This window comes from Mastomys coucha, unplaced genomic scaffold (genome assembly GCF_008632895.1).
Source record: "Mastomys coucha isolate ucsf_1 unplaced genomic scaffold, UCSF_Mcou_1 pScaffold21, whole genome shotgun sequence".
NCBI lineage: Eukaryota > Metazoa > Chordata > Mammalia > Rodentia > Muridae > Mastomys > Mastomys coucha.
The window spans coordinates 128,728,984-128,755,451 of record NW_022196904.1 but is presented as its reverse complement, the minus strand read 5'-3'; the positions used below and the strand labels follow the sequence as shown (position 1 = coordinate 128,755,451).

Below are 26,468 nucleotides of genomic sequence, written 5' to 3'. Positions count from 1 at the left end.
GAGGAAGCATCCAGACAAGAGTGGCAGAGCAGGGTTCGGTGTCCTGGTTAAAGGCCTCCAGAAACACTGGGCCCAGGAATACCAATTTCTATACAGTGACATGCTCTGACCCCAGATTCTTACCTGGTGATAGCTTTATTATTTCTTTATGGAAGATTTACATAATACATTCTGACCATGGTTTTCCCTCCCCATTCCCTCTTGGATCTGTTCTGCCTCCTTACCCACCCAATTCTATACCTTCTTTCTCTCTCTCTCTTTAGAAAACAAACAGGAAAAGTTAAAGAGCAAACAAATCAGAAAAAGAATAAGAAACACAAACACACCCACAAAAACAAAATCCATAAAAACACAAAATTAGAAACTATAATTTACAAACAAAAGACCAATAAGATAAATAATCAAACAAAGCAATATGACACAAAAAACAATCTACAAAAACACAGCTGAGTTTATTTTGTGTTGGCCATTTACTGCTGGGCATGGGGCCTACCCTGAAGCGTGGTTTATACACTCAGTAAGACTCTATCAGAGAGAACTCATTTTCCTTTGCCAACAGTTTGCCAATTAAAGGTAGCTTCTTGGTTAAGATAGGAGCTCGTCGTGTCCACTTCCCCATCTTGGTGCTGGGACCCTGTCAGGCTTGAAACTGCAGGTCCTGTGCATACTAACCAGTAAAGGTGTTTGTCGGTCGGTCTGTCTGTTTGTTTGTTTGTTTTGAGACAAGGTCTCTCTACATAGTCCTGGCTGTCCTGGAACTCACCCTGTAGACCAGGCTGGTTTCAGACTCACAGAGATCCACCTGCATCTGCCTCTGGAGTGGTGAAATTTAAGGTGTGTGCCACCACAGCTCGCCGTGGCTGTACGATGCTTGTGTCACTCAGACCAGGTGATCTGCTGGTGGCTAGATGCATCAACTTCTCAGGATAGGTGCCTATCCCTTGGTAGTATCCAGGATTCCCTGGCATCTCTGCAGAGGGACAAGACATCCCAGGACTGATCCTGCCTGGGCATGGGAGGAACTCTTTGGGGGAATAGAAGTCCTAGTCCTCAGCTAGGGCTTAAGTCAACCAAACTACAGGCTGGTCAGCACAGATACCTGCAGCCCTACTCCCCCCCCCCGAATATGTGGGAGGGGGAGCACAGCAAACCTGAGCTTGTCACTGGGCTTGCTTGCTGGGACACAATGTCTCTCAGAATTTGTCCCAGGGGGGACATGGACAGACTGGTGGACAGCTCTGGACCTTGCAAAGCCACTAGGCACTCCATTGTCCAGCACAGGACTGTGCTTTAGGAGGGGTTGACTCCTCCATTGTCTAAGGTAGCCTGTCACTCACCAGTAGCTGCACAAAGCTATGGGGGCAAGGTTTAATCCTGACTTTAGTTAGCAGATGAGAACCAGAGGCCAGATGTCCTCTGGCTGTTTAAAATCTCAGAGCCTCCTGGCCTTGTTTTTTTTTTTTTTTTTTTTTTTTTTGCCTTGCTTTCCTTCAAGACGGCTTATGGGGTAGGGGGTCAAGAGTTAATCACAAAGCAGTGCTTCCACCCCCAAACATCAGGGGCAGCAAGAAAGCCATTCCAGGGCAGGACTGGTGTTCAATCACCCCGAGAGGATTAGGCAAGCCCTCTCCCACCCCAAGTAGAACCCGAAGAGAACCATGCCTGCAACTCCACTTGCAGGACATAGGAGACTAGGTGTTTCAATGCATACTTCATGAGCAAGCAGAACCAAAGATTCCAGGCTTCCCTGCTGCACATATTAGCTGCTCTGCCAAACAAGCAAATTTGCCAAGCCAAGGGTGGAAAGAAGCCACTCAGACCTGGCCAGGCTGGTTCTTAGATTTGAGGGATACTCAGGGAACAAAAGCTCCTCAGAGGTAAAACAACTGAAAACTGAGATGTCAAAGCAAGTCTACTCCTTGAAGCCGTGACACTAGTCTTTTACCTCACAGGACCCCATGGGTACGTTCCTGAGGCAGCATCCCCAGCCTGCCCAAGATTCAGGACAGCTTGGATAGAGCAGCGCAGGCAGGGTAGGGCAGCTGCAACTCCACCTTTGTGGAACCCATCTAGCCACCCAAAACCTACAGCTTCTCCCGAGTAAGCCTTACTTGGCACTTCTGCTTTAGCTCCCATGGCACAGTCACAGTCTGTGCCACTAGAAACCAGGCAGCTCTGGTTCCCATAGTGATAGGGACAATCATCTGTTGGCAACGTCAGGCTAGCTTCCTGCAATCCTCATCTGAGGTACTCTGGCACAGTCATACCAAATTCCAGAGGCTTCTCCATGGATGGTGTCGGACAGTAGGATGACTGGTTCTGTGTTGTAACTAGAAGTCTGTCTGCATCCAAAAAGCAGCTAGTGGCCTCCTGCTCTTGAAAATGGTGCTTGACTAACAGGCACATGGACTGCCTGGCACTCATAGGCTTTGCATGTGCCTATGAATGGTGAGGGAAAGAAGGGAAGTGGGGTTGCTGGGAGGAAGGCGTGGAGCTCAGGCTGGACCAACTCAGGTATAGTGCGGGTGCTTGCTCCTCACATGGGCCTGTCTTTGCTTACTGCAGGCAACAGCTGGTGGGTGGGCTTAGAGATACATCTTACCAATTTTTCATGCCCATCCTCTAAACATGACCCTGCTCCTGAGCCTTTATTCCTCTGACAACTTCATGCACGAAAACATGCAGACCCTCTGATAGCGTGAAATCAGGAACAAAGGCCTGGGGACAAAAGGGTGAGGGGTGGTTGTGGCTGTGGCTGGCCAAATTTCAGCCACACACAGATGTTCCTGGGAATGTCTGAAAGCCAATATTTTAAAAAGAAATGAGCCTTAAAAGAGTGTCTTCAGCAGTGAGGAGGAAAGCCAGTGCCAGCAGCATGCTATTGGGTCCCGTCAGGACCAGACCAACATTACAAGTTTAGTGATGAGCTGTACGGGGCCCTCACATCCATGTGAACTGTGTGCCCCACACCACAGTCTGTTCTCTATTTCCTAGATGAATTTTACTTCACAGTACTACAGTTTACTGACTTTTAAATCACAATCTCCAAGACTTCCAACAACAGTGGAGACTAACGGCAGGGAAACCATGTAGAAACTCTGGGTTCCAGGTAACAATTAAATCACATGTAGCTACCGAGGGGCAGCATTTCAGATCAAGTGGGGCAGGGCAGGGAGTGAAGCTGGACTAGCTGTGCTGCCTCCCCCTGTGCTATGAATGGGGCAGCAACTCTGAGGAAAGCTTGAACTCCTGGGCAAAGCGATCCATAGAGCAGGGATGGAAGCCACAGGGACACAGAACTGCTTGTGTCGAGTGAGGCTCCCCTGACTCTGCCCACATTTGCTGTCACTCACAAGACCCCTTCAGTATCCATATTCAGTTACAAATATGGCACCTATATCCCATCTCATCTGAACTCTAATCAGTCAGTGCCACTGCTGGCTGTGGGGCATGCACAGGTGGGTATCTGCAGGTGCTCATGGCAGCTGATCTGGGAACAAGCTTCCCGTGAAACCTGAGCTGCGCTGAGATCACTTGCCTTCCTAGCCTCTGCCTGCTCTGCAGGTGACTGTCAATCTCTCTGACCGCACAGCCTCTGCACAGGGGCCCCACAGGGTCAGAGGCACAGCCAGAAGGGCACAGGTCACCAACAATGAAGGCTCTGCTTTCACCGTGGGTGACTTGTAGGTATGATGGGCTTGGAAGTATCCTGAACAAGAAAACTTCTTTCTGGGTTAAACAACTCAAGCCCATATGATGAGCCTGGACCACTCTAGACAGCCAGCCAGAGAGAAGCTGGTGTGTGGCAAGAAACTGTAGTGCCAAAGAGGCCCAGCACCTTAAGTATAGGTGTAGCCAGGACCTTAACAAAAGCATGTGAGCCTATGACATGCTCCTCCCAGGAATGGTGGTCACACACAGTGCAGAAGATACCCGTCCTGCTTCAATCTTCTTCCCATCCCAGGCTTTTAGTTCAACTCCAGTCAGGGAAATAGAGTATGGGCCAGCTTCCAGCCAGCCTGAGGCTCTCCTGAAGGAAAGGACTCCTACCAAGTGTTCCTAGCCATGCTGACAATTCCATGCAGATGTCCCTTGAAACACATCAAAGGTCAGAAAATGTAGAATTGACTCAGAGAATAACCATTATGTAGGTTAAAGTTAGTTCTCTTAGAATATTAAACATATAAATTTAGATTCTACTACATAATATACTTTTAAATTAGCGGAATGGTTTTCCTTGGAATATTTCCTTGGTAATATTAACCAAAAAGGTCCTCTACTGCTGCTGCTAATGCAGGGTGCTTAGACACTATGAGCCTGCAAGCCAGGCATCTAAGATCCAGAACACCCTTGTCTCACCAATAAAACAGTGGATGAATCTCTAGATTTAGATGCAGGCCACTGTGAAACAGTCACCAGGGACTGTTAACTTGTCATAGTCCTCATAGTCTGCCAGAGTCCTGGGCTAGCCACCTGAATTTAAAAGCACAACCAAGTGTTGTCTAACTGCTCCTTGACAGCTTGTGTCTATGTGCATTGTTTCAAATCTTATCATAGAGCAGAAAATAAGGGGTTTTGGCAGGTCACTCAACTGATAGCGCCCAGATGGAAACAGGTGATTTTAAAACTTGCATTTATCACATGAAGATAATATCCTGACAAATTCTCTGACATAAACTGCACCCCAATCAGAAGTCAGCACACATATAAGAGATGTACATCTCGACTGCTGCTCTGTGGCAGAGAACAGGGATCTAAATCCATAGGATACTACATGGAGAAGACACTGCCTTCCTTATAGAGGTAAAAGCCACCACTGAGCTGGCAAGGATAAATCTGCACCAGGTCTAATTGTGTCTGACAAATACTTGTGAGTAAATGGCATATACAGACAGTACTGAATTCACCCTGCCAACTCTTCTTACCTTGGGGACACATGCACGCGCACACACACACACATACATACACACACACACACACACACACACACACACACACACACACACACACACAGATACACACACCTTCTCAATGTTAGCCCAGCCACATCTTCATTTCCCTTAAAGTGGAGGTAGGAGTCAGCGGGTGTCTTGCCTCATAGGGAAGTTGTTCTGTGGCCAGATCTGCACACCAGCATTGCAGTCACTGCTGTAGTTGTGGCAGCTCAGGCCCACAGGGCCAGATCTGTGGCCTCTCAGGTACCTAGTAAAGCATAGCACATAAAGTGCCCTCCTGACCCCACACCTGAGTGTCCCATAACTCTCAAATAGCTCAAGTGTGCGTCACTGAGTGGGTAGGCAAAGCAGTAGACAGCCTCCCTTAGCACAGGGAGTGGGCTGGTGGCTTTAGGACTGTGGCAGCTGACCAGTCCACCCTCAGTGAAGCCAGCAGTTCAGAATGACTCAGCAAAACCAGGGACAGGATTTTATAATATTTCCTGAGCTTTTTAGAATGGGGTTCTACCTGACACAGGAGGCCTACTGTAGGTCATGGGGCTGGGCAAAAGGCCTGCTGTGCAAAGTTCTCTGAAGTGCATCAGCAATGGATGCTGTTTGGGGAGCTGTCTATCAGTAGCCACAGAGGCCCATCCACTCTCCTTCTCCTTGCTGGACCAAGGCAACTGCTCATCCAAAACAGAGTATCATAAATACCCTGTCATCTCTTCTCCCAAAATGGTGCTTTGTAGCAGCTGATGCTTAGTGTCCAACTCATAAGCCTGAGTGACTTGTTCACCACACCCAGGTAAGACAGGACCTACTTTTATAGGAATATAGGCATAAGCCAAGGCTCACACAATTTGTGTGAGCACCCACAGCCGAGAAGTATCTCACAAGATTGTGTTGCCCCTGTGGGTTATGCTCTGTCTTAGCTGGGTCTAGACCTGCAGCAGGACTCCTTCCAGATGGCCCCAGGCTCACAAGGCTGGGAAGGATAGAGAAAGCAGAGCACAGAGTCCCCACAGACCTTTAGAGCTGCAGCAGGCCATGAGTATGCAGCCAGACAATTCCTTGACCAGTGAGTCCAAAGATCTAGCTACCCTAATAGAATCTTGGGATAGTAAAACAGTAGAATCACTGGCTAATTAAAGTATTCAAGTTGATCTTCATAGAAGTAAATACTCTGAATATAAAGTCTAAACTCTAGTTATAATTTACTGCAGTACAGCTGATGTTGCCAACCTTATTCAGAAATGATCCAACCTGAGGTCTCCTTCTGAAGTCATTAAACATCTATCTAATGATTTTAACTAGGAGTTCTGTTGCCGCCATTATTTTTCAAAGTCCTCAAGTTGGGTGGTACTTTGTGTGCACCCTCTTTGAAGCCCCAGGCTTCTTGTCACTTGAGTGCACAGTCTACTGCAGGCAAAGAAGGAATAAAATGTCCACTTGGGCTTGAGGGAGCCCTGGCTAGAGAGGAAGAAGGGCTGCCACTATGACTCACTGCAGGGGACTAACTTGAGTGTACAGAGTGTTACAGGACCTGGGGGCCATGATGCAGATCTGCCTGTCCTCTGACTTAGGATAGAATTCTAGGGGCTGCTAACCAGGTAAAGTAGGTCCTGAAGAGTCTGTGGGAACTCTCCTGGGCTCTAACATAGCAGTGCCCACTTCACATGAAGCCCAAGCTTTAAATGACCACTGATCACTCTCTATAATACAGGCAAAGCTCCATATCACAAAGGGCTGCCAAGGCATGCGAGGGTAAGGCCAAGGCTAACACTGAACTGCTGAGGAGCAGGACTTCATTTTGGCCAATTTACATAGCTGCATACACATTAGGGTGGACATGGTTGCCACAGCAACTCCTATTCACCAAGCCCCTGAGGATATGCTGGTAGACACTCGGGCCCAGGTCCTTCCCTTTTGCTAGGGCCTAGAACATGCCCACAGAACTTGTGGGCTACGCACACGAGGGCACACAGAGTGTTCTGACAAGGACCCAATGACCATAGGTAGTCAGCACTTCATCTGGACCCCACACAAAAACAGTTGGGATTCTCAGATGGGGTCCTGTAGAGTCATCAGAAGTAATAATCAGGAGCAACGTCACCTCCCTGGCTGACACTGTAAGAGCTCCTGGGTACCAGTAGTGCCTGGATATCAGGCAGGCTAAGTTAGCTTGCTGTTGCAATGGTCTTGGTCACACGGTGGGTGTGACACTGGGGAACCTCTGAAGTGTTCTTCATATTTGGCATAGCCAACACTGAAGCCACCTCAGTGCCACTTCACACTGTGTCCCAGGAAGGCATCTGCTAAGACAGTGGTGCCTTCACTGGGCCCTGCTCTAAAACAGGCACAGCTCCTACCTAAGCATGTAGCTGTCAGCAACTGGCAACAGGATTTTGAAAAAGACGACCAGCTTCCAAAAATGCATCTATCATCACCACTGATAGGGAGGTGATGGACAGCAGGTGTGGTAAGCCCAGACCATGCAGAGACAGGCGCGGCTGGCACCACTGTCACTTTGCGTCACCATGGCCAGCTGAACAACCCAGCTGCCAGTTGCCACTGTGCAAGGCATAAAACATACCCTCCAAGCAATCCCAGCAGCAGGACCGTGCTGGAGGCTGCATTATTAATTAGAGTAATGGCGCGTGATCCTGTTACACGGCAGGATAATCGTGTTTAATTTGTGTATGTTTTAATTATGGCTTAAGCGGTGCCAAATTTGATCACAGTATCATCTTTTCAGTTCTGCTCTGCAAGCATGTTTGCATTAATTTGCATTTGAAACATAAGAGGCTGCTCTTCCTGGGGCAGTGCCTGCACACAGAGCCCCTTTCACAGGCCTCCCTCCCATCCCATCCCCACACTCCTCCCTCACTGCAAGTGACAAGCAGGTCTCTACTAGGCTCCAAGAGCTTCCAGAGCCTAGAGGCTGGTCTCTTCCAGGAGGCACCCTAGAGCCTGAGCCCGCCCCCCTGCAGGATGAACAATGGCTGCATTTAATGTGTTTAATTTACTGAGATTGGGCTTAGCTCATTGGCCTTTCATTGTTTTGGAGATGGATTTAATTAACCTCTGATGAATCTTGCCAGCCAGTGTGATGGCGTGAGACCCCAAGAGGCAGGGCTATCAAATGGGCCATATTCCCTGAAATACTGGGATCTCCTTGACTGTCCAGGATGACAGGAACACTGAGGGGGCCCTGTTCTGGGTGGGGATCTAGTGGCCTAAGAAAATAAAGCAAAGAGTCTAGGCTGTGCCAGACACTGAAAATCAACCTTCACTTTCACTTTGGGAGGTAAGCCGCCGGTGAATGACATACCAGTGTGTTGGGTATCTCAGGCCTGGGACAGCTTTCCCAGAGGACACCTCTCTACAGGGCATCCTGTGTTCTGAGCAGCACACCTTTCTCCTGTGACTACGTCTGCCTGTGACTATTCTGATTTCTTACTCTTCCCATTTTTTTTTTTTTACTCTGTCTTTTAGAAATATGAAAGTCACTTGGAGGTGACCTGGCAGAAACAAGGGTACAGAAATTCCTAAGAGGACTTGGGCCACGCTTGCTCTGCAGACATGTATATTGAGGCATCTGAGGCCCTTCCATAAAGGAGAAGTGAGAAGAGGGAAGGACCAGCACTCTGAGTGGCCATGTCTGTGGACTGGGGTTTCAGTCGAAGGCCCACAGAAGTCACCATAGGCTATGCTCCAGTAAGCAAGGTCTGGCTGGGCTGCACGACTCCTGTGAGTCCACAGGTTGTCCTAGGTGAGGTGGAGGCAGAAGAGTCCATGTAATAGAGCAAGACAGCAGACAGAACAGTGAGCCTGGGAAGTGTGGTGGGACAGGCTTCTCAAGGCAGGTAGTGGGACCACATGCCACAGAATTCATACTGGGCTGGAAACAAGGATACATGGTCTTTAATCCCTGAGCTGAGTAGGCTTTGTTTCAAGTGAGCTTAAAAATCTATACTAAAAAATGGCTTTTCATATTTTTTTACTGTTTGCTTACTTACATAATTAAGTATATTCAAAATGTGATAGTATGCTTTATTGGCTGAATGAAAAGCAGTTATCCATAAATTTTAAAGAGCTTCAAAACCCCTCCAGGAATTACTATGCAGATCTAAGGCATATTCCTTTATTTATTGAGCAGATAGTCTGTGTAAGAACTACTGATCCCTCCCACTCCTTTGCAAGTGCCAGACTAATAGTAGGGAGAAGGAGCTCCAGGCTTCGAAAGTGGGAAGAGATGGCCACCAAGGTCAGTGATTGAGGGAAGAGTCAGTCATCAGGTGGCGTATCAGGACAGCAAGTGCCCAGTGCCAAATGACCTCAATGTCCTGCGGTGGTACCAACCTGAGGAGGAGGCTTCCCTGGGGGTGTTACAGCCACCAAGGCTATCCTGTCCCACCCCAGTGGCTTTGCGAAGGAAACTAGAAAGGGTGCTGCTTACAAAAGTCCAGCACAGCCAATAATGACCACTTACACCAATGCCAGTCACCCTCACGGGAAACGCAGGCCAAGGGCGAGCATAAGGAAAACACCCTACAACAGACACATGGCCACAACAGGCTCTCCTCAGGCGAGGCCCAGGCCCAGAGTGCATAGTATATACATCCCTGTTTCTACATGTCACCTAACACCTGGAGGTGACTGGCACAAAGACAGCAGGTGCTTCAAAGAAACCTGACACTGTGGACACCTTGCTTGTAGCTGGAGAGACCCCTCTGTGTAGTCTCTCCAGCTGGGTCCTCTCCCCATTGCTGGAGACACTGCTTGCTCCTTCTGTGGGAATCTGCACAGCAGATCAGTGCTGCCCCCTGTCTTGAGTGGGACAGTGCCACGGGTGAAATGCTACAAAGACCAATTGGGTTTCTGGCTGGAGACCTTGCACTGTGGGCCTTCCAGAACTGGGTTTCCACAATGAATAAAGTCATTTTCTTTGTGGGTGAAGAAGCTGAATCCAAGTTCAATATGATAGCCATGGGGACATTTCTTCAAATACAAAGATCTTTGTATGTGTGCTAAAACTTCACACAGGCCTGGCACAGGCTAGCCCAGCCACTAGGCTCTTAAAGCCTGGGAAAAATGAAACTAGAAATCTGGCTCCTTAGTTGCCTGGATGCTCAGGGCCATGCTTCCTGGAAGGGATGGTGCAGCAATGTCACTGTAGTAGTTAATGACACCTGCTTGGCATGAGTAGGGACAATGTCCAGGAAAGGGGCCAGCAGCTGTATCAGTGAGACTTCTACTGCAGTAGGAAACTTCGAGAGAGCCCTCTCTCAGAAGCCACCTTCCCTGCCACGCACACTTGAGTGATGGCGGTATTTGAGGCGAAAACTTCAAGGAAAGTCAGCCTCCTGCCTCCGCATTGTTGCCTGGCACCCCAAACTCAGAGGTGGCCCAGATATGTCCTCGTACTTGTGTGCTAGGAACTCACCAAGATATCATATTCTTACAGCTAGCAAGAGAAAATTCGGACATTGTTTTCTGACCTTCACCAATGTTTCCAACTATCCTAGTTTAATGTTTTAAGTACTAGAGAGTAATTGAAAGGTTTCTCTCACTCAAGACATTAGCTGAAAGAGTTAGGTTGAGATTCTCCTCTGCCTGCCTCTAGCAAGAACCAAAGAATTAGCATAAGAATACCTCAACAGAGAGGGTTCTACCCCTCTTCCTCCTGCTCTACACCTGGCTTTTAGAAGTCAGGTGACCTTGGATGTGGGGGTCGCTTGCCTACGTGACTTCAGTCTAGCACTAGGACTGAGAGAAGAAGGACTTAGACTCACATGTAGGACTAGCACTAGAGCTTAGGTGGGCTAAGACTCAGATTCATGTATCTCTCGCAGCCCCCCGGGCCCAGAGCACTTGGGCCCGGGGGATGCAGCACCAGTTCAGAGGAGATAGCTGCTGCTTTAGACCCAGTATGTTTCAGATAGCCTCAGAGGTACCTCAACTGTTGAGCTGCCAGATTTTTCCATTTCTCTTTTGCAATGATTGTAAAAGCCTCATGTCATTATTAAAGAAATACACTCAGATTTTACACCACCCGTGTGTAGTCTGTTTGTCAAAGCCGAATCCCGTGCCCACCTGGCCAGAATCCCTTGTCCCGCGGAACAGGGACCCCGCGAGAAATCCCGGTCTGTGACACTTCCCCTTGGAAACCTCTCTGAACAGTGCCTTCTTTAGAATCAGAAGACTGCAGGTGACCTGGGTGGCGTTGCAGATGCATCTGCCAGCAGGTGACATAAACTTGCCTTCTATGAGGCCAGTGCAGCCCAGTCAGAGCGGCAGGCATATCTAACACTCAGCAGATCTCTATACAGGCCAACAGTCCTCTGACAGACCAGAAGGCAACACCGATTGATGGGTTCTGAGAACCCTGACTGCTTACAGAAGTAGCTGGCACCCCTGAAATACAAAACCATCCATTCATATCTTGAGAAAAGCCCTCCGCCCCTGGTGGCCTGTGTAGCAAGGTGAGATCTGGTGCTTTCTCTTAAGTCCTCACAGACCATTCTCCAGTACCCATCATGCTCTAACCATAGCAAAGGAGAGGCAGCTGGAGGACAGGGTGTCTCCCATGCACCATGCAGGGGTACCTGTTGCAGCCCCACCATCACTTGGCCTCCTAGTTTCCCTGCCTCCAGCTCACCAAAGTAGCTGACACAGCTCTGCCTAGATGCTAACAGGAAGCTATGTGGTATAGGGCAGACTGATGACCTCCTGGGCACTCATTGGCTTCATTTTGATGATAACCAAAGCTGTGCAACTCTGCCCAGGTGCCATAAGGAGACACAGGGCAGGCAGAGAAGCTAATGGCTCTGGTGAGTTCCTTTACACACAGGCCTACTGTATGGAATATCCACATGTCCACTTACCCAGACAGCCTCCCACAGACACACACCCTGAAGGACATATTCGGAGTGTGCCCATTAGCACATTCCAAACTGAATCCCATGAGTCTGTCCATATTGGCTTTCTCTCTGTGTTCCACCCAGAAGGAAGAGTCTACTGCGAAGAAGTTTCTCTGAACTTTCCCCAACCACAAGCAGCTCTGAGTCTACTGGTGTTGGTCTTCTAAGAGTCATTTATTCCTCTCTACCTAAGTAGAGCTCCCGGAGAGGTAGGGAAACCACTGTGTGAAGCAGAACTGCTAGCCTCCAGTAGCAAGCTGGAAACTCAGCTCAGAACTCAGGAACAAGAGAGTGGGGGTCTGGGAAATGAGTCTTTGGCCTCTGGTTGTTACCTGAATGGAATTCGGACCTTCAGTGGAGACCCTGCCTCTTGGGATACTCCAAACTGCTTTGGACACAGTGAGAGAGATTTCCACAGGCAGGCAGGTCTTACTCCCACCCTTTTCAGGCTCTGGCATCGGAATGAGAATGGATGCTAGAAGCCAGCAGGAGGGTACAACTGCAATAGGCGCTGCCATAGGAGGACCTGTTCCTTCCTCCTCCACAGCTGGGCTAAGATGCACTGTCAAGGTAATCATGGAGCCTGCCTGGGTCTGAGTTATGTCCTCTGCATATACGTTATGGCTGGCTAGCTTGGAGTTCTTGTGGGAATCCTAAGAATGGGAGCAGGGTTTGCCCCTGACTCTGTTGCCTGCCCTTTCGACCCTTTTCCTCCTACTGGGTTGCTTTGTCCAGCCTTGATATAAGCATTTGTGCCTCATTTTACTGTTATGCTATGTTTGGTTGAAATCCCTGGGAGATCTGCTTTTTTTGGGGGAGGGGAACAGAGGAGGAATGGATCTGTTGGAGAGAAGAAATGGGGTGGGGGGAAGGGAATTGTGGTCAGAATGTAATGTATGAACGAGGAGTTAAAAAAAAAAAGTCCTGCTACCAGGAGCTACTGAACACCTAGGATCCCCTCTTCCCACTACCCACTGAACACCTAGGATCCCCTCTTCCCACTACCCATGGAGCATCCAGGGATAAGAACTGAACCTATTAAATATTCAGGGAAGCCCCCTGAACCCACTGGTCATCTAACAGACCTCTTGCACTACAAAGTTCAAAAATGTATCCCATGGGTCTGCCCTGATGAGGTACCCTCAGCTTAATTAAACACAGAAGGATTTTAATGGCACATCACTCATTTCTATCAACCAAAGGGAGACACCTGTTCAGCTCTGTCTTTAAAAAATAATTTTCCACTGAGTATGGAAGATTAATGTGTGACAATATTTGGAACGGAGACTACTAATGAGAAGACAGTAATTTGAGGTATTGCATGACTTCATGCTGCTCTTACTGTAGCTCCTGCACATGGATTATCTAGTGTCGCCACATGTGTTTAAGGTCCTGGGCAGAGAGGACATGAAAGGTAAAAGGTGGGATACAGTTGCAAGAAACCAGGTACCCAGTTACCTATCTGAGAGCTCTGGATGCAAGCACTCATCTGGTGGCAGACATGGACCTCATACAGAGAAATCTGGTCCTTAAACTAGCACCATAGGACTCGCTTCCCTTAGCAGGATACCCTAGCTGCATGGGTTCCTTCCAACCTCAGGCTGTATCACTTGTTTTGGGGCCAAAGTCTGCCAGCTGCAGTCACTCTAGGAACTCCAGGACTCTGGCACCCAGCCTGGAGCTCCCACAGTAGTCAATAGCTTTGGAGTTCCCCAAACTAAGAGAGCCTCAATTAATTACATGTAGTAGAACAACCAGTTTCCTAGTGTTTGATGAGGACTCAGCAGTGGAAATCCCAGTGGGAACCAGCCCAGAATCTAACACTCCCCAGCTCTGCAGATGTCAGAGTGACAGAGTGATGTGGCAGGACACAGAGGTTTCCCCAGGCTATTTTCTATGAGGGACACTGAGTCTGCAGCAGACAGCCAGGGATGCCTGTTTTTTGTTTGTTTGTTTGTTTTTTTGTTTTGGTTTTTCGAGACAGGGTTTCTCTGTGTAGCCCTGGCTGTCCTGGAACTCACTCTGTAGACCAGGCCTTGAACTCAGAAATCCACCTGCCTCTGCCTCCCAAGTGCTGGGATTAAAGGCACGTACCACCACTCCCCGGCTAGGGATGCCTGTTCTTAAGGTTAGTAATGACTGACTGGCTGAACAGACACCACCACACCACACCACCCCCTCCACAGCACAAATACTTCTCCAGGAAGACATTTTACATAAAACATCAGCATCAGTGAGGATAGTGACATGGAAGGGGCCTAAACAGGTTGCATTTTTCTGCCACTATTTGCTCTGCCTCAAGGAAACCCAATGCCCAAGCTGAGGAGGAAACCCATGCTTACCTCTACAACAGACTTGGAATCCAGGCGGAAGTTGAAATCACCAAAGACAAAGTAGGAAACTTTTTCAAATCGCTGGTCGATGATTCTGGGAGGAGAGATGGAGACAGTGGTCACTGGTGCTGCAATGCTGACCGACCCAACTGGGCCTGGGCCAGCTCCTCCACCATGCTCCCAAGTGCTTCCTGCCACAAAGAAATTACGATTGTTTCTTGCATTCTAAAACCTAGCACAAAGGCTATCATCGGCAGACTGCAACCAAACAGTAGCCAACTGTTCTTGGCTGGCCACAAGGATGTGGAAATCAGCAGTACAAACAGGACTAGACACTGTCCTAGGGAACGGGTATGCTATGTCTGCATGTGGGACCTGCGGCCACAGCAGGACCCTGCCTCAGTTGCCCAGTTACCCCTCCTTATATATCATGAGTTCTCTTAACACTGCAGTGGCACACCCACCTTGATGCCTGTAGGTCACACACGGTGAGGAATCCCTGTAATAGTACACTGGCTAGCCCATGCTGCCTTGATGCCTGTAAGTCACACACGGTGAGGAATCCCTGTAATAGTACACTGGCTAGCCCATGCTGCTTTGCTGAAAACCTTCTCCACAGATTCTCTCCAAACACAATCACTTGATGAAGAGTTTTTCCCACCAATATATCCAAACACACAAACACCTGGCAGAAGGACACATAGCGGCTTCCCTTAGAGAAGGGATCAGGATTCCCAACTGCCATAGATGATGGCAGCTAATCAACAACTCTCCTGCTGCTGAGGCAGAGTAAGTGGTCCTGATTTCTGATTTGAAAGTGAAATGAGGACCACTTACAGCACAGGATTCACTGGCCAGACACCAGTAGGACAAAAGTGTGAGTTCTGTCTAGAGGCAGAGGACATCCAGTAGTTATTGCAGAATTTACTGGCCATCCCAGCCTTAGCCATGAGGTAACATAGCTGTGACAAAGTCCAAGGTAGAACAAGGGACAGGTTCATGTTTAAAATAAAATAAAATAACCTTGATAAGCTGGGGAGATGGCTCACTGGGTGAAGGGGCTTGCTCTATTAGCATGAAGACCTGAGTTTGAATCCCCAGCATCTACTTTAAAAACCATTGTGACTGTGGGTGCTTATAACCCTGGCACTTAGTTGAGGAGGGTAAAGACAGGCAGACCAGAAAGCCTGCTGCCTGGATGGCCAGCTGAGTCTAAGCTGCCAAATTCCAATTCAGTGAATGACTTTGTCTCAAGGTAGACTCAGAGAGGAAGACACGTCACACCTTGTTCTGCCTTCCGCATGTGTGCTCATACTCATCCATGCACCACACAAATACATGACATGCACATGAAGCAGCAGAGGAGGAGGAATGGAGGGACGAAAGAAGGGGAGGAAGAGGAGGAAAGGGGAGAAAGGGGGGAGGAGGAAGGTGGAGGGGGGAAGACTTGGTTACTAGGCAGCAATCAGTCAGACCTTCTCAGTTATGTTGACTCAGGTATCTGGTGCCTACTAGGAAGCCCAATGTGTCCTGCTATGGCCTGGTTATTGCTACTCTGTTACAGATGAGTTACTGTCCGCAGGAGTACCAACAGGGGTGCAGCCCTGGGGGAAAGAGGTCCCAGAGCCAAACTCAAGTTGCAAGGGGTACTATAGACCAGAAACCCTAGACAGTAGCAGTTACTGAAGCCCTGCCCATTAGGAAGGCCCATGTGTGATGTGAAACGCATGAGACTTGCTGTTCACTGGTCTGCAGTGAAAGCATGAGGGCATCCAAGCCCTGGGTTGGCAGTGAAGTCACTGGGAGGGAGCCAGACGCCTGTGAGGAAGGCAAGTGCTGTGCTGCCAGGGCTTCTGAGGGACAGAGAATCCTGCCCACGGGCCCAGGCTAAGAAGAAGTCTTCTCTCCTGGAACTGGACTCTGACCCTATGATCTGTGGCCTGTGGGCCCTGTGCTTGGCCATCGTTGTGGGCTCTCTCCTAAGGTCTGTTGCTGCTCCTTCTGTCCCACCCACTCATGTTCTTCCCACAGCTGTGGGACAGTCTGCAAGGTATAGTCTCTGTTCTAACTTTCCTACAAGGCTGACTGGTCTGTCATTAAATATACCAAGGCTACCTCACATCACATGGTACAGGTCAGCATGGGGCTTTTTTGAGATACCTCCTGTTTTCAGTAGATTTTAAAATAAACATTTACTTCTATATACCTTTGATTCATATGACTTTTTATAAAGAGCTACTGGTAGTTGACAGCTCAACCTGTTTCTAACATGTTGATTTCATTTTGGAGTCCTAGACTCTCCTTCCTTACTGTGGCCAGTCTGCTATCCTCTCAGGGGATGGGGGAGAGAGATGGGCAGACACTTGAGACAGACAGCTTGGGGCCAGGTACAGCTGTGAGATTCCCATGGTTTGGACATAGAGGACTCTTTGAAGATAGGCCTGGGCCTCTCCTCCCAAGTGGTTCATCAGAGGCTCTCAATGGAGGCAGAGTTGGGCAGCTAATTGGGCAGCCAGGTTCCATGACAGAGTCAGCTCCGTTTCTCAGGGAATGTTCTACAGACCAGATAATAGACCTCTATGTTCACAGGCTGGTTCAGCACAGTGAGAGCTGGAGAATCCTAAAGAACACGTGGGAGGGAAGATGCAATAGTAGGGACTGAGCTAGGGGTTACTAGCAACTCTGGTGCCCACAGTGCTGTGCCCATGGCACTGTGCCATATATAAATACCTTACCTTGCTGCTTTTCATAAAAGACAGACAAAGCAGAGCAGAGCAAACCTCCAGCCTGTGTTTGCTGCAGGAGCGAACACTATCACATTTGGACAGAAACACTTTCTGTGTCTAAACATCTATAATTTTATTTTGTAATCCAGAAGATCTACCATGAGAATGCACAAGAACAGAGCTGGTGAGATGGCTCTGCTGTACAAGCTTGGAGACCTGAGTTTCACACTTGAGACCTACACAAATGCAGGAGAACATTGAACCTGTTAGGCTGGGGCCCCAGCTCATCCCTGTACAAACTAGGAACCCCCATATGCCCTCTTTCCCCCAACCCCACCCACACAGAGAAAACTCCCCCACTCCCTTGGAGAAAACTCTAGGCTACTATGTCATTACTTTTCATCTCCTCATTTTTGGCAACCCACCCAAGAGTACTGCCCAGGGGCTTAGTTTCTGACCATGTATGGACACAATCCCAGTTCCTAGCTGGCACATCATCACTCCTCACCTAAGCTATATAAACCCCCCTTGCTTTAGCCTGGATGCATGACTTCACTGATCTCCACCTGTGAGATCGGTGAACCAACCCAAGAGCTGCATCATAATAAACCTGTCTTTATCTACTTTTAATCTGGTCTAATCTAGCCTATATCTGTATCACCAAGGGAGAAAAAAGTCCAGCAAGGGCTGAAGAGATGGCTCAGTGGTTAAGAGTACTGACTGCCCTTCCAGAGGTCCTGAGTTCTATTCCCAGCAACTGCATGATGGCTCACAACCATCTATAATTGGATCCAATGCCTTCTTCTGGTGTGCCTGAAGACAGATGCAGTATACTCATATACATAAAAAATAAAATAAAATCTTTTTTTAAAAAAAGCCTATCAGACTCATGTCTTCCACATGCTTGCCACATAACACTCATGTACTTCAGGAAAACCACACTGAAAACAATGAAGACTTTGGGTTAGCGAAGTCCACTAGTGTTTTTTCTGTTGCTCTTTGATTCCGTTTTGGGCAGTCTTGCCATAAAGGCCAGCTTGGCCTAGAACACCTGTCTGTGTCCCCAGAGTGCAGGAATTACAGACATTGCTCTCTCTCTCTTCTCTCTCTTTCTCTCTCTGTCTCTTCTCTGTCTCTGTCTCTGTCTCTGTCTGTCTCTCTCTCTCATTCTTGTTTTCCAGATAGGGTTTCTCTGTATGATCCTGGAACTTTCTCTGTAGACCAGGCTGGCCTTGAACTCACAGAGATTCACCTGCTTTTGCCTCCTCAGTGCTGAGATTAAAGGTATATGCTACCATCACCTGGCTACTTACATTTCTCTTAATGAGAGTGAATATTACAGTTGATCTAAACTTCTTTTGTATACCTACAGAAGTGACATATACACTTCCGAAGCCATGTCCCACTCAGGCACGTGCTATAAACATGTAAGAGGCATATCACTGGTGTGTTATGTGCACAGGTTGCAGTCATGTACATCCAACTTCATGGCAAGCATCCATATTTAGAAAGAGGGATGGCTTTGAAGGACTAGTGGGCAGAGCACAGGGGAGGGCTAACTTGGCGTTCATCAGCACTGATTTCTTGAGCCCAATACCTTTCTACTACATCCTCACTCTCAAGGGTTCTCTCTCTTCTAGTATGGTATACACAAACTACCTCAAGCTCTGAGCTGAAAAGGGGCATGTTGTCTTTCCTTGTAGTCAGAAACCACTCATCTAGCACTAAAAGCTGCCCAGAGGTTATGCTGAGGCCCCTTGGGAGGCCAATGGTACCCATAGACCAGAGAGTGTGGAACAGGCCAAAGCGGAGCTTAGTGTAAGAGCATCACGGGGAGAAGTGACTTTACAGGACACTAAGGTGTGTCTATGTGGACAAGTGGATCCACAAGCTCATTTGTGGGACAGTAGAAGCCAGGGCCTTGATATGTCTCATCAACTAGTGTGAGCATCGAATACAATAGACTATATTAAGTTTTGATGCGATGAAAGCAAAGGTCTAGGAAGCAGCATGAAGGCCTGGTCTTAGAAACAGTCAACCAGGCTGGGTTTAACTATGCCTTTAATCCCAGAACTCAGGAGGCACAAGCAGGGAGATCTCTGTGAGTTTGAAGTCAGTCTGGTCTACAGAGCTAGATCTAGGACAGCCAGAGTCACACAAAGATACCCTGTCTCAAACAAACAAACAAACAAACAAACAAAAAACAAAAATAAAACAAATGGAAGAGAAAAGGAAAGAAAAGAATCCATCAACTATAGAAGTGCACACATACTTGGCTAATCAAAAGGCAGAATCCATGTTAAGGTAAATTATTTTAAAAGCCTATTTCAGGTTTAGGCTGAGTGCACTAACTTTAGATTTGTGTGTGTGCAGCGAGAGAAGGCTGCATTTGGGCCATTCCTCACAGGAGAGGTGCTGATGTGTCCTGGCTGGGCCCATACTGGGCCTGTGATGACCCGGGAAGGCAATTTAACTGGCATGTCTTGATTCCTGTAAGACTATCATTAAAAACCTAAACTTTATCATGCTTTCCTGCCCTGCTCTTTTTGATATAATAGCCCAAGCCAATTAATAACAACACCCATCTCTGAAGGTCGCACAGAAGCAGCAAGATAAAGGGGCTGTCAGGGCCGAGGCAATCGCCTGAGTGCCAGGCCGGCGGCCCTCATAGCACTCACTTTTAATTTCTACATAGTGCCATTTGGACCAGAAAAAAAAAGAGTTGTTTTAAAATTAATTACCTTGTCAGTAGCTATTATGATTAAAAAGTAGGTCCACATCAATATCATGTGCCTTATTCAGAAAGAGAATTACAAGAAGAGCCATAAAAATCAATTTTTTAGGCCTGGAAATGGTGTCCTTGTTTGACAGGTGATTCCAGGATATGACAGCCCCACTGGGGGAAGGATGTCTTTTCTCTATCTGGCCAGGGGCCTTGTTCCCCATCTGAGGACATTACCTCCCATAATGCAGTGGGCTCCTGACTTCTGAGGAAAGTCGCAGTGAAAGCTACCCTTTCAGCTGTAGTCACTTCCATAACATCTGCACCCAGAGGTGCCTTGGACCTGCTGAGGATCTCTATGGTCACTGAAGCCACTCCCTGCTACAGAGAGTACCACTGTAACATCCTAAACGGCATAAGAGATGAAACCTGCATGCGGCTGGTTTGCTTTTTCATCCCAAGGAGCTGCAAAGGTGGATTTGGCCATGGCTTGTCAGTCCTAATACTCAAGTGCATAGAACACATTGGTAAACTAGCTTTTTTCCCTCTTTAGTCTTCAACCAGTCACTGAGATGTTAAATCTTTTACTTAACTATGGAGTCTATATAAACTTAGAGATCAACCAAAGTTGGTTTTGTCCTCAACTATGGGACAGATCATGTTTGTTGATCAAATAATCTTAAGTAGCCAAAATTATGGATAATATAAAATGGCTAAATTACCCAAATTATTTGAGAGTAATTTAATTTCTTAAAAGTTTCTCTTCTCCATAAGTCATCTGGTGACCAGCTTTTCACAGGTGTGCTTCAGCCACTGAACAAAAGTAAATTCATCCAACAAAATAAATGGCGTGACCAGCCTGAAACTTGAAAGCCCCTCATTCCTCACCTAACCCCTAGGGAGGTGTTGCTCGTGACAAGGTCTAGCCCCATGAGGCCTGAAACCCTGGAGACTTTCAATTCAGAGGGTCTGACTGAGATATCAGAGAGAACACTTCAGAGACAAAGAGGCAAAACCCTGGCAGTAGTAGGTCCTCAGAACACCTGTGGCTTGGGGTTGCTCACAGGACCTCAGGTCTAGTCCTAGCAACCATAACAGTCCTCACTGAGGACTGGGTCCCCAAGCACAGTACCCTCACAATGTGGACACCTTTCTTTCTTGCCACACCATCCTGTTCCTCCAGCAGTTGCCATCAAGCCCAGGGTACTCTGAGGCTCTTGCCTGTAACACCATACAGGACCATGTAACACCATGGGGCACAACACTGACAATCTGGGCCATGTGGTTCTGGTGAATGAGTGACCATCTCAATCCTGGCCTATGAAAACTGATTCCCTCCTGAATGTGGTCCAAGCTTGGTACATGAATTCCTTCTAGGGAATGACCCAGCGTCACTGCATTGGAGAAGGGGTCTTTAAGGAGGTCATGGAGGTTAAGAAGGTCAGAGGGGACCTGACATGACAGGAAGAAGCCCCAGAGTTGTTGGCTCTCTACCATGCAAGGACACAGTGTCCATAAGCCATCTTTAGGGCCTGGCCTGCTGCCCTTAGCTTAAACTTCAGCTTCTAGAATCACAGGAAATGAGTCTAAGTTGAGTGTCTTGTCTGAAGCCTTTTGCTGCAGCATCCAGAGCTCCCTGGGACAGTGTCCATCCCTTGGGCACTAGCTATGGACAAAAGGACAGCAGGACAGGCAAATAAGACACGGAACATACCTAGACTCTGTAAGCTATTGACCAATGCTCCTTGTAACTTGGACTCCACCTACTTTCCCAGAATTCCAGTCAAGACTGAAATTATTGGTGGAATTTTGAGAGATGGGTTCTTTCCTTTGGATAGGGATAGGTTTCCCTCCTGTTGGCAATGTGCTGGACACTCACTGTGTGCTAGGAGCATCCTGGGCCATACCCACATTAGTCTTTCCCAACCTTGCCAAAGCCAGGCTCCATGATGATGCATGTTCCACTTTGAAATAATATCTCAGCTGCTGGGAGAACTCTATGCCCACTGTGTACCCCTAGCATGAGGATTACAAACCTCACATTTGCACCCCTGACTAGAGGGCTGGCCTCTCTTTCTAGCACTCATCATTCTTATTTGCTTTCTAAGTATAAGATCTAGATACTGAATGTACTCCCCTCACCCATCCACCCCTGCAACACCAAGACACCTCCACTAGCTACACAGAAGCCACAGGGCTACATGGAAGAACCTTAGCCTCCTGTCGATGCTTTATTTCTTAGGCATCATCTGGCAGGAAAAACCACAGCTGAAGATCTCCAGAAACTGAGCCCCCTCAAGTGTCAGACACCCATGAGCACTCAAAGCAATGCTCAGCTTCACCAGCTGTAGAGAAAGAAAAACTGTGCTGCCTCCCCAAGATTGGCCAGAAGTGGTTAAGTGGGGCAGGCACCTTTTAGTAAGATACTGAGACCCTCTAAAGGGAGGTTCAACAAGAGTACGATGAGGACCCACCAAGAAGCAGCTGATGGGATGCTACCAGAGCAGACAAAATGCTGAAGATGGAGGTTGAGGGTCAGAAAGCCGTTCATGGCACTCTTCAAGCATGCACAGAACACAAACCAAAACTACACACGTATGACAACCTAAGCCTGAGGCACGGAAAATAAAAAGATGTGCGCTCTCATAAGACAGAAGCAGTGAAGCATGTGACAGAATGCAGACACTACATCCAGGTGGTACTATGCAGCCACAGAGGCTCAGGATATAGACACAGGGCACTAATGGTCCCTAACTTGGTTTTATTTTTCAGAAGAGAGGAGGGCAAAATGCACACGCCAACCACTGATTAGAGGTAGGTGCTTTTCCATCACAGCTCTATACGCTTTTGGGTGCCTGAATCCATTTTTATAAAATGAAGGACATACTGCAAATTTCATCAATCACCTGAGACACTGGCCTCACAGGCCCAGCTCACTCAACTGCGACTGGACTTGACATGTTCTAGCCTCCATGCTCCCGAGGGAACTCATGGCAACGCTGGCACAGGCCTTAGGTTTTCAGGCTGATGATTCACAGAGCAAGCATCACTCACTATGGGAACTCTGCTGTGCAGTGTGAGCTCCGGACAGTGAGTGCCCTAAGGCCTCCATAGGCACAGTCCACAAAGACACCTGCACTCCTTCTCCAGGGCAGTGGGCAGTAAATGAGGTGCAAGCAACAGCTCTGTGCCGGCCACAGCAGAGCATTCCGGCGTGACCTAGATCCTTAGCAGGGAGCTCGCCTTTGCCTAGAGACGCAGTGCTTTTCTTCTGCTCACTGAACAGCAAGGCGAGTTCTGGGAACGGCCTAAAGAGAAACATTTAGATTGGAGGGGTCTTTGAGCAGCCTGACAGCTGACGGATGACCATCCATAAAGCGACAAAGAGGGGCTGTGTGGCAGCCGGCGTCACATAGCCTCTCCCTGGGAAACTAATTGCTCCGGATTGTCCAGAGGAACATTATTTTTCTGGCAATCATTTCCTTTGAATGCCCAAAATGAGCATGAAACAACTCTTTTCACTGGACATAAAAGTTAAATGTCCCAATGTTGATCAAATTAACTTCAGCACTGTGACAATGGACTGTGTTTGTGAGAAAATAATGGGGGGACAGAGGGGTGCTTTATGCCAGGGCTTCACAGTTGTAATGTAAAAATGTCTCTGTTGAACTAGCTAGGCCACATTTCAAAGAGGACACTGAAGGCTCCTGTCACTTGGCAGAAAAAAATCTCATTTCATGGGCTGAGCAGTCAGGAAGGTTTCAGGGCATGCTCACAGTTGCTGCCTCAGGGTCCTGGTTTAGTCACCCCAGATGCCCCCAAAGGGCTAACCTTGTGTCAATTAGAGCATCACATCAGTGCCCAGTGCAGGCACCTCCTGGGCCACAGGAGGGTGAAGGCCTCCCAGCATCCCTTGGCCCTAGCACAGATGCCTCCAACTTCCTGGGCCTCTGAATCTGCCTGAATTTCTCAGAGCCTGGCACACTCTTTACAAAACCTATGGGTTTTCTTTTAAAATCTTTCATAACAGTGTACATGTCTTTAATCTAAGCACTCAGATGTCAGAAGCAGGCAGATCTCTATATGTTCAAGGCCAGCCTGGTCTACAAAGCAAGTTCAGACAGCTAGGGCTACACTGAAAGATGCTGTCTCAGGACAAAATAAGTCCTTCACACACATACATACACTTGCATGCACACACATGACTTTAGGCTTAAGGTAGGATCAGTGGTTAAGGATACGTGTTACTCTTACAGAGGACCCAGATTTCATTCCCAGAATCCATAGTGTGGCTCACAGTCCCAGGAGAGCCAATGTTCTCTTTTGGCCTCCATGAGTACCAGGCACATATGTGATATACATTTGGTCAAAGCATTCATACACATAAATAATAAAATACACAAATCTTAAAAAGTTTAAAAATCTTTCATAACTGGATATTTAAAGCTAAAACCTTATAAATTACCCCAAAACAGAAACATTACCATCTGACACAATTAGTGTTGGCTAGCCAGGCCAGGCACGGTGGCTCACCAGAACTATACCAGCACCCAGGCTGAGACAGGAGAATTGCTGTGAGTTGCAGGCCAGCCTAGGTTACAGAGTAAGTTCCTTTCTAAAACAACAACAACAAAAGAAAAAAAGAAAAGAAAAAGAAAGAAATAAATAAACAATGCAAAACAGACCTACAAAGAAAAAGAAAGAATGTGAAGTAAGGCAGTCTTCAGCAAGGGCTCAGCCCCTTGGTGGCTCCCAGGTGTGTCAGGTGTCTTTGCATGTGCTGGCTCTAGTAAACCAGGCAGGTAGGCAGGCAGGCAGGCAGGCAGGCAGGCAGGCAGGCAGGCAGACCACTCACAGCTGAGGTTCTGGAGAAGTGTGTCAGAGCTGACCCTTGGACTTGTTTCTTTATAATTTATATTAAAATAATCTTAGATTTGGAGGAAAGTTATGACATACTGGTGCCTCTTGGTTTTAATACCATCTTTCTTTCTCTTTTGTGGACAGGGAGGCAAGACTGTTCATCCCTGGGTCTAATGCCCCCACTTCTCATCTCAGACGAAGACAGGGACCTACAGGCTGGACAGGGAGATTAAACCAAGAAGCCAGCTTCTCTATCCCAGCCTCCTCACTGTCTCCTGCAGCTCAGTGGGGCCTGCAGACAATGCTCACAGGGTTCCCAGTGCTGCTGTGAATACAGCGCTGTTGGTGGCGGTGTCCATTCAAAGGCCAGTACAGCATTGTCCTCCCCAATCAGCACAGTAGAATGCAGTCTGCTGGTGGCTGCCAAAAGGTTAGCCTCCCGATGAAAGGGCGGGCCATTATTCACCACTCCTGCAGAGTGCCCCTTTGTGCCCAGCAGCCCAGCCCTACACTGCGGAGGTCCGGATCTGCGGCTGGCTGAACTCGCCACAGAAGCCATTCATTGGAATGCAAAGATGCAGAAAAGTGGCCCCCAGACCCAGGGGCTGCTTTTTTGGAGGCTGGAGGCATGGTGGTGTAGGGCAATGACATATTCTGATGCCTTACCACACTGACAAGCTGACCATGGTCACCAGGACTGATGGACATTTGGTCTCTCTTGGCTCCCAGCTCCCTGGGAGGTCCCAGAAAACAGGCCATGGAGCAAACAGCAGGAAGCATGACACAGACCAGGCCCTTGCTGCTGCCTGCTGATGCACTAGCCTAGGAAGGCTGCCTGCTGATGCACTAGCCTAGGAAGGCTGCCTGCTGATGCACTAGCCTAGGAAGGCTGCCCCATGGAGGAACACACCACCACCACAGATGGACCTGTCAGGGCACCTACCCAAGACTCTGGCAATCTCCTTGAAATTGACACATGACCCTGAGGTAAGACAGTATCAGTAGAGTGCCATCTGTGGGGTCTGGTCTTGATGGGGGCAGCATCAGCCATTTTTCTACTCCAGGAGCTAGTGAGCAACACTGCCATGGTGCCTCCACACAAACATAGCTAAGCAGGGCCCATAGCAGAGGGCACTTGAAAGCAGGGTTGGTCAAGTGTCGTGGGTCAGGAAGAATGACTTGAGGATAACCAAAGGATGAGGGTGCCTGGGTTCACAGACCTTGTGGGGAAGACAGGCATGGACAGGAATTGGACATTTTGATGTGGCAAAGCACCTGAATTCATTTCCAACTGCCTGAGCTGTATTCCACAGTAGATGATGCTGACTGAGGCTTCAGGCTTGGTACAGCACCTGCACAGGCATCTACCTCAATTTACCTCAGATGAAAGAGAGTGACCAGATTTGCAAGACAAGTGCCAGACTGGGGCAACAATAGGAGAAGCATCAGACCCATCTCCCATATCTAAGGTTCTTCTGCAGGGACCAAGATGATGCCCTCTCTTACTCTAGAGACAGGGAGAAGTCAACAAAGGAAAGGAACCAGTGGAAGGACCTTAGGCTGACCTCTCTTGTGTAATGGCATGGCCTCCAGAGGTCACCAGGCTGCTGCTTATTTAATGGTGGCACAGGAGTGAGACTATCTTCTGACTCCTTGTATACAGCACTGCTTCAGAGGCACATGAAGCAGGAGCTCATAGACCAAGCTTACTAACTGCCATTGTAGGGAGACATGGTAAGGGACTCAGTGGTCCCAGCCCCACCCTACAGTGGCACCATGGTCCAGAGGACCTATTTTTGCCTCTTACTTTAGGGGCACACTGATCTATGGCACAGAAAAGCATATACGAATTTGCCCTGTACAAGCCCCACAACACATGTGTGCATTCACATGTACAAACATGTTCACACTCACCCAAACACTGAGCACACATACACACACACATACAAACACACACACACACACAC

General features: G+C 48.2%; 1 protein-coding gene across 7 annotated transcripts in view; it reads right to left on the bottom strand.

The window, feature by feature from the left end:
* The window catches only part of Inpp5a (inositol polyphosphate-5-phosphatase A), a 186,826-nt gene that overhangs the window by 26,780 nt on the left and 133,578 nt on the right, over nt 1-26,468 (bottom strand). For all 7 annotated transcript variants that reach the window (XM_031388695.1, XM_031388693.1, XM_031388691.1 and 4 more), the window contains one exon: nt 14,203-14,287. In XM_031388695.1, coding sequence (XP_031244555.1) covers nt 14,203-14,287 — 85 coding nt within the window. The remainder of the gene's footprint in view (nt 1-14,202; nt 14,288-26,468) is intronic.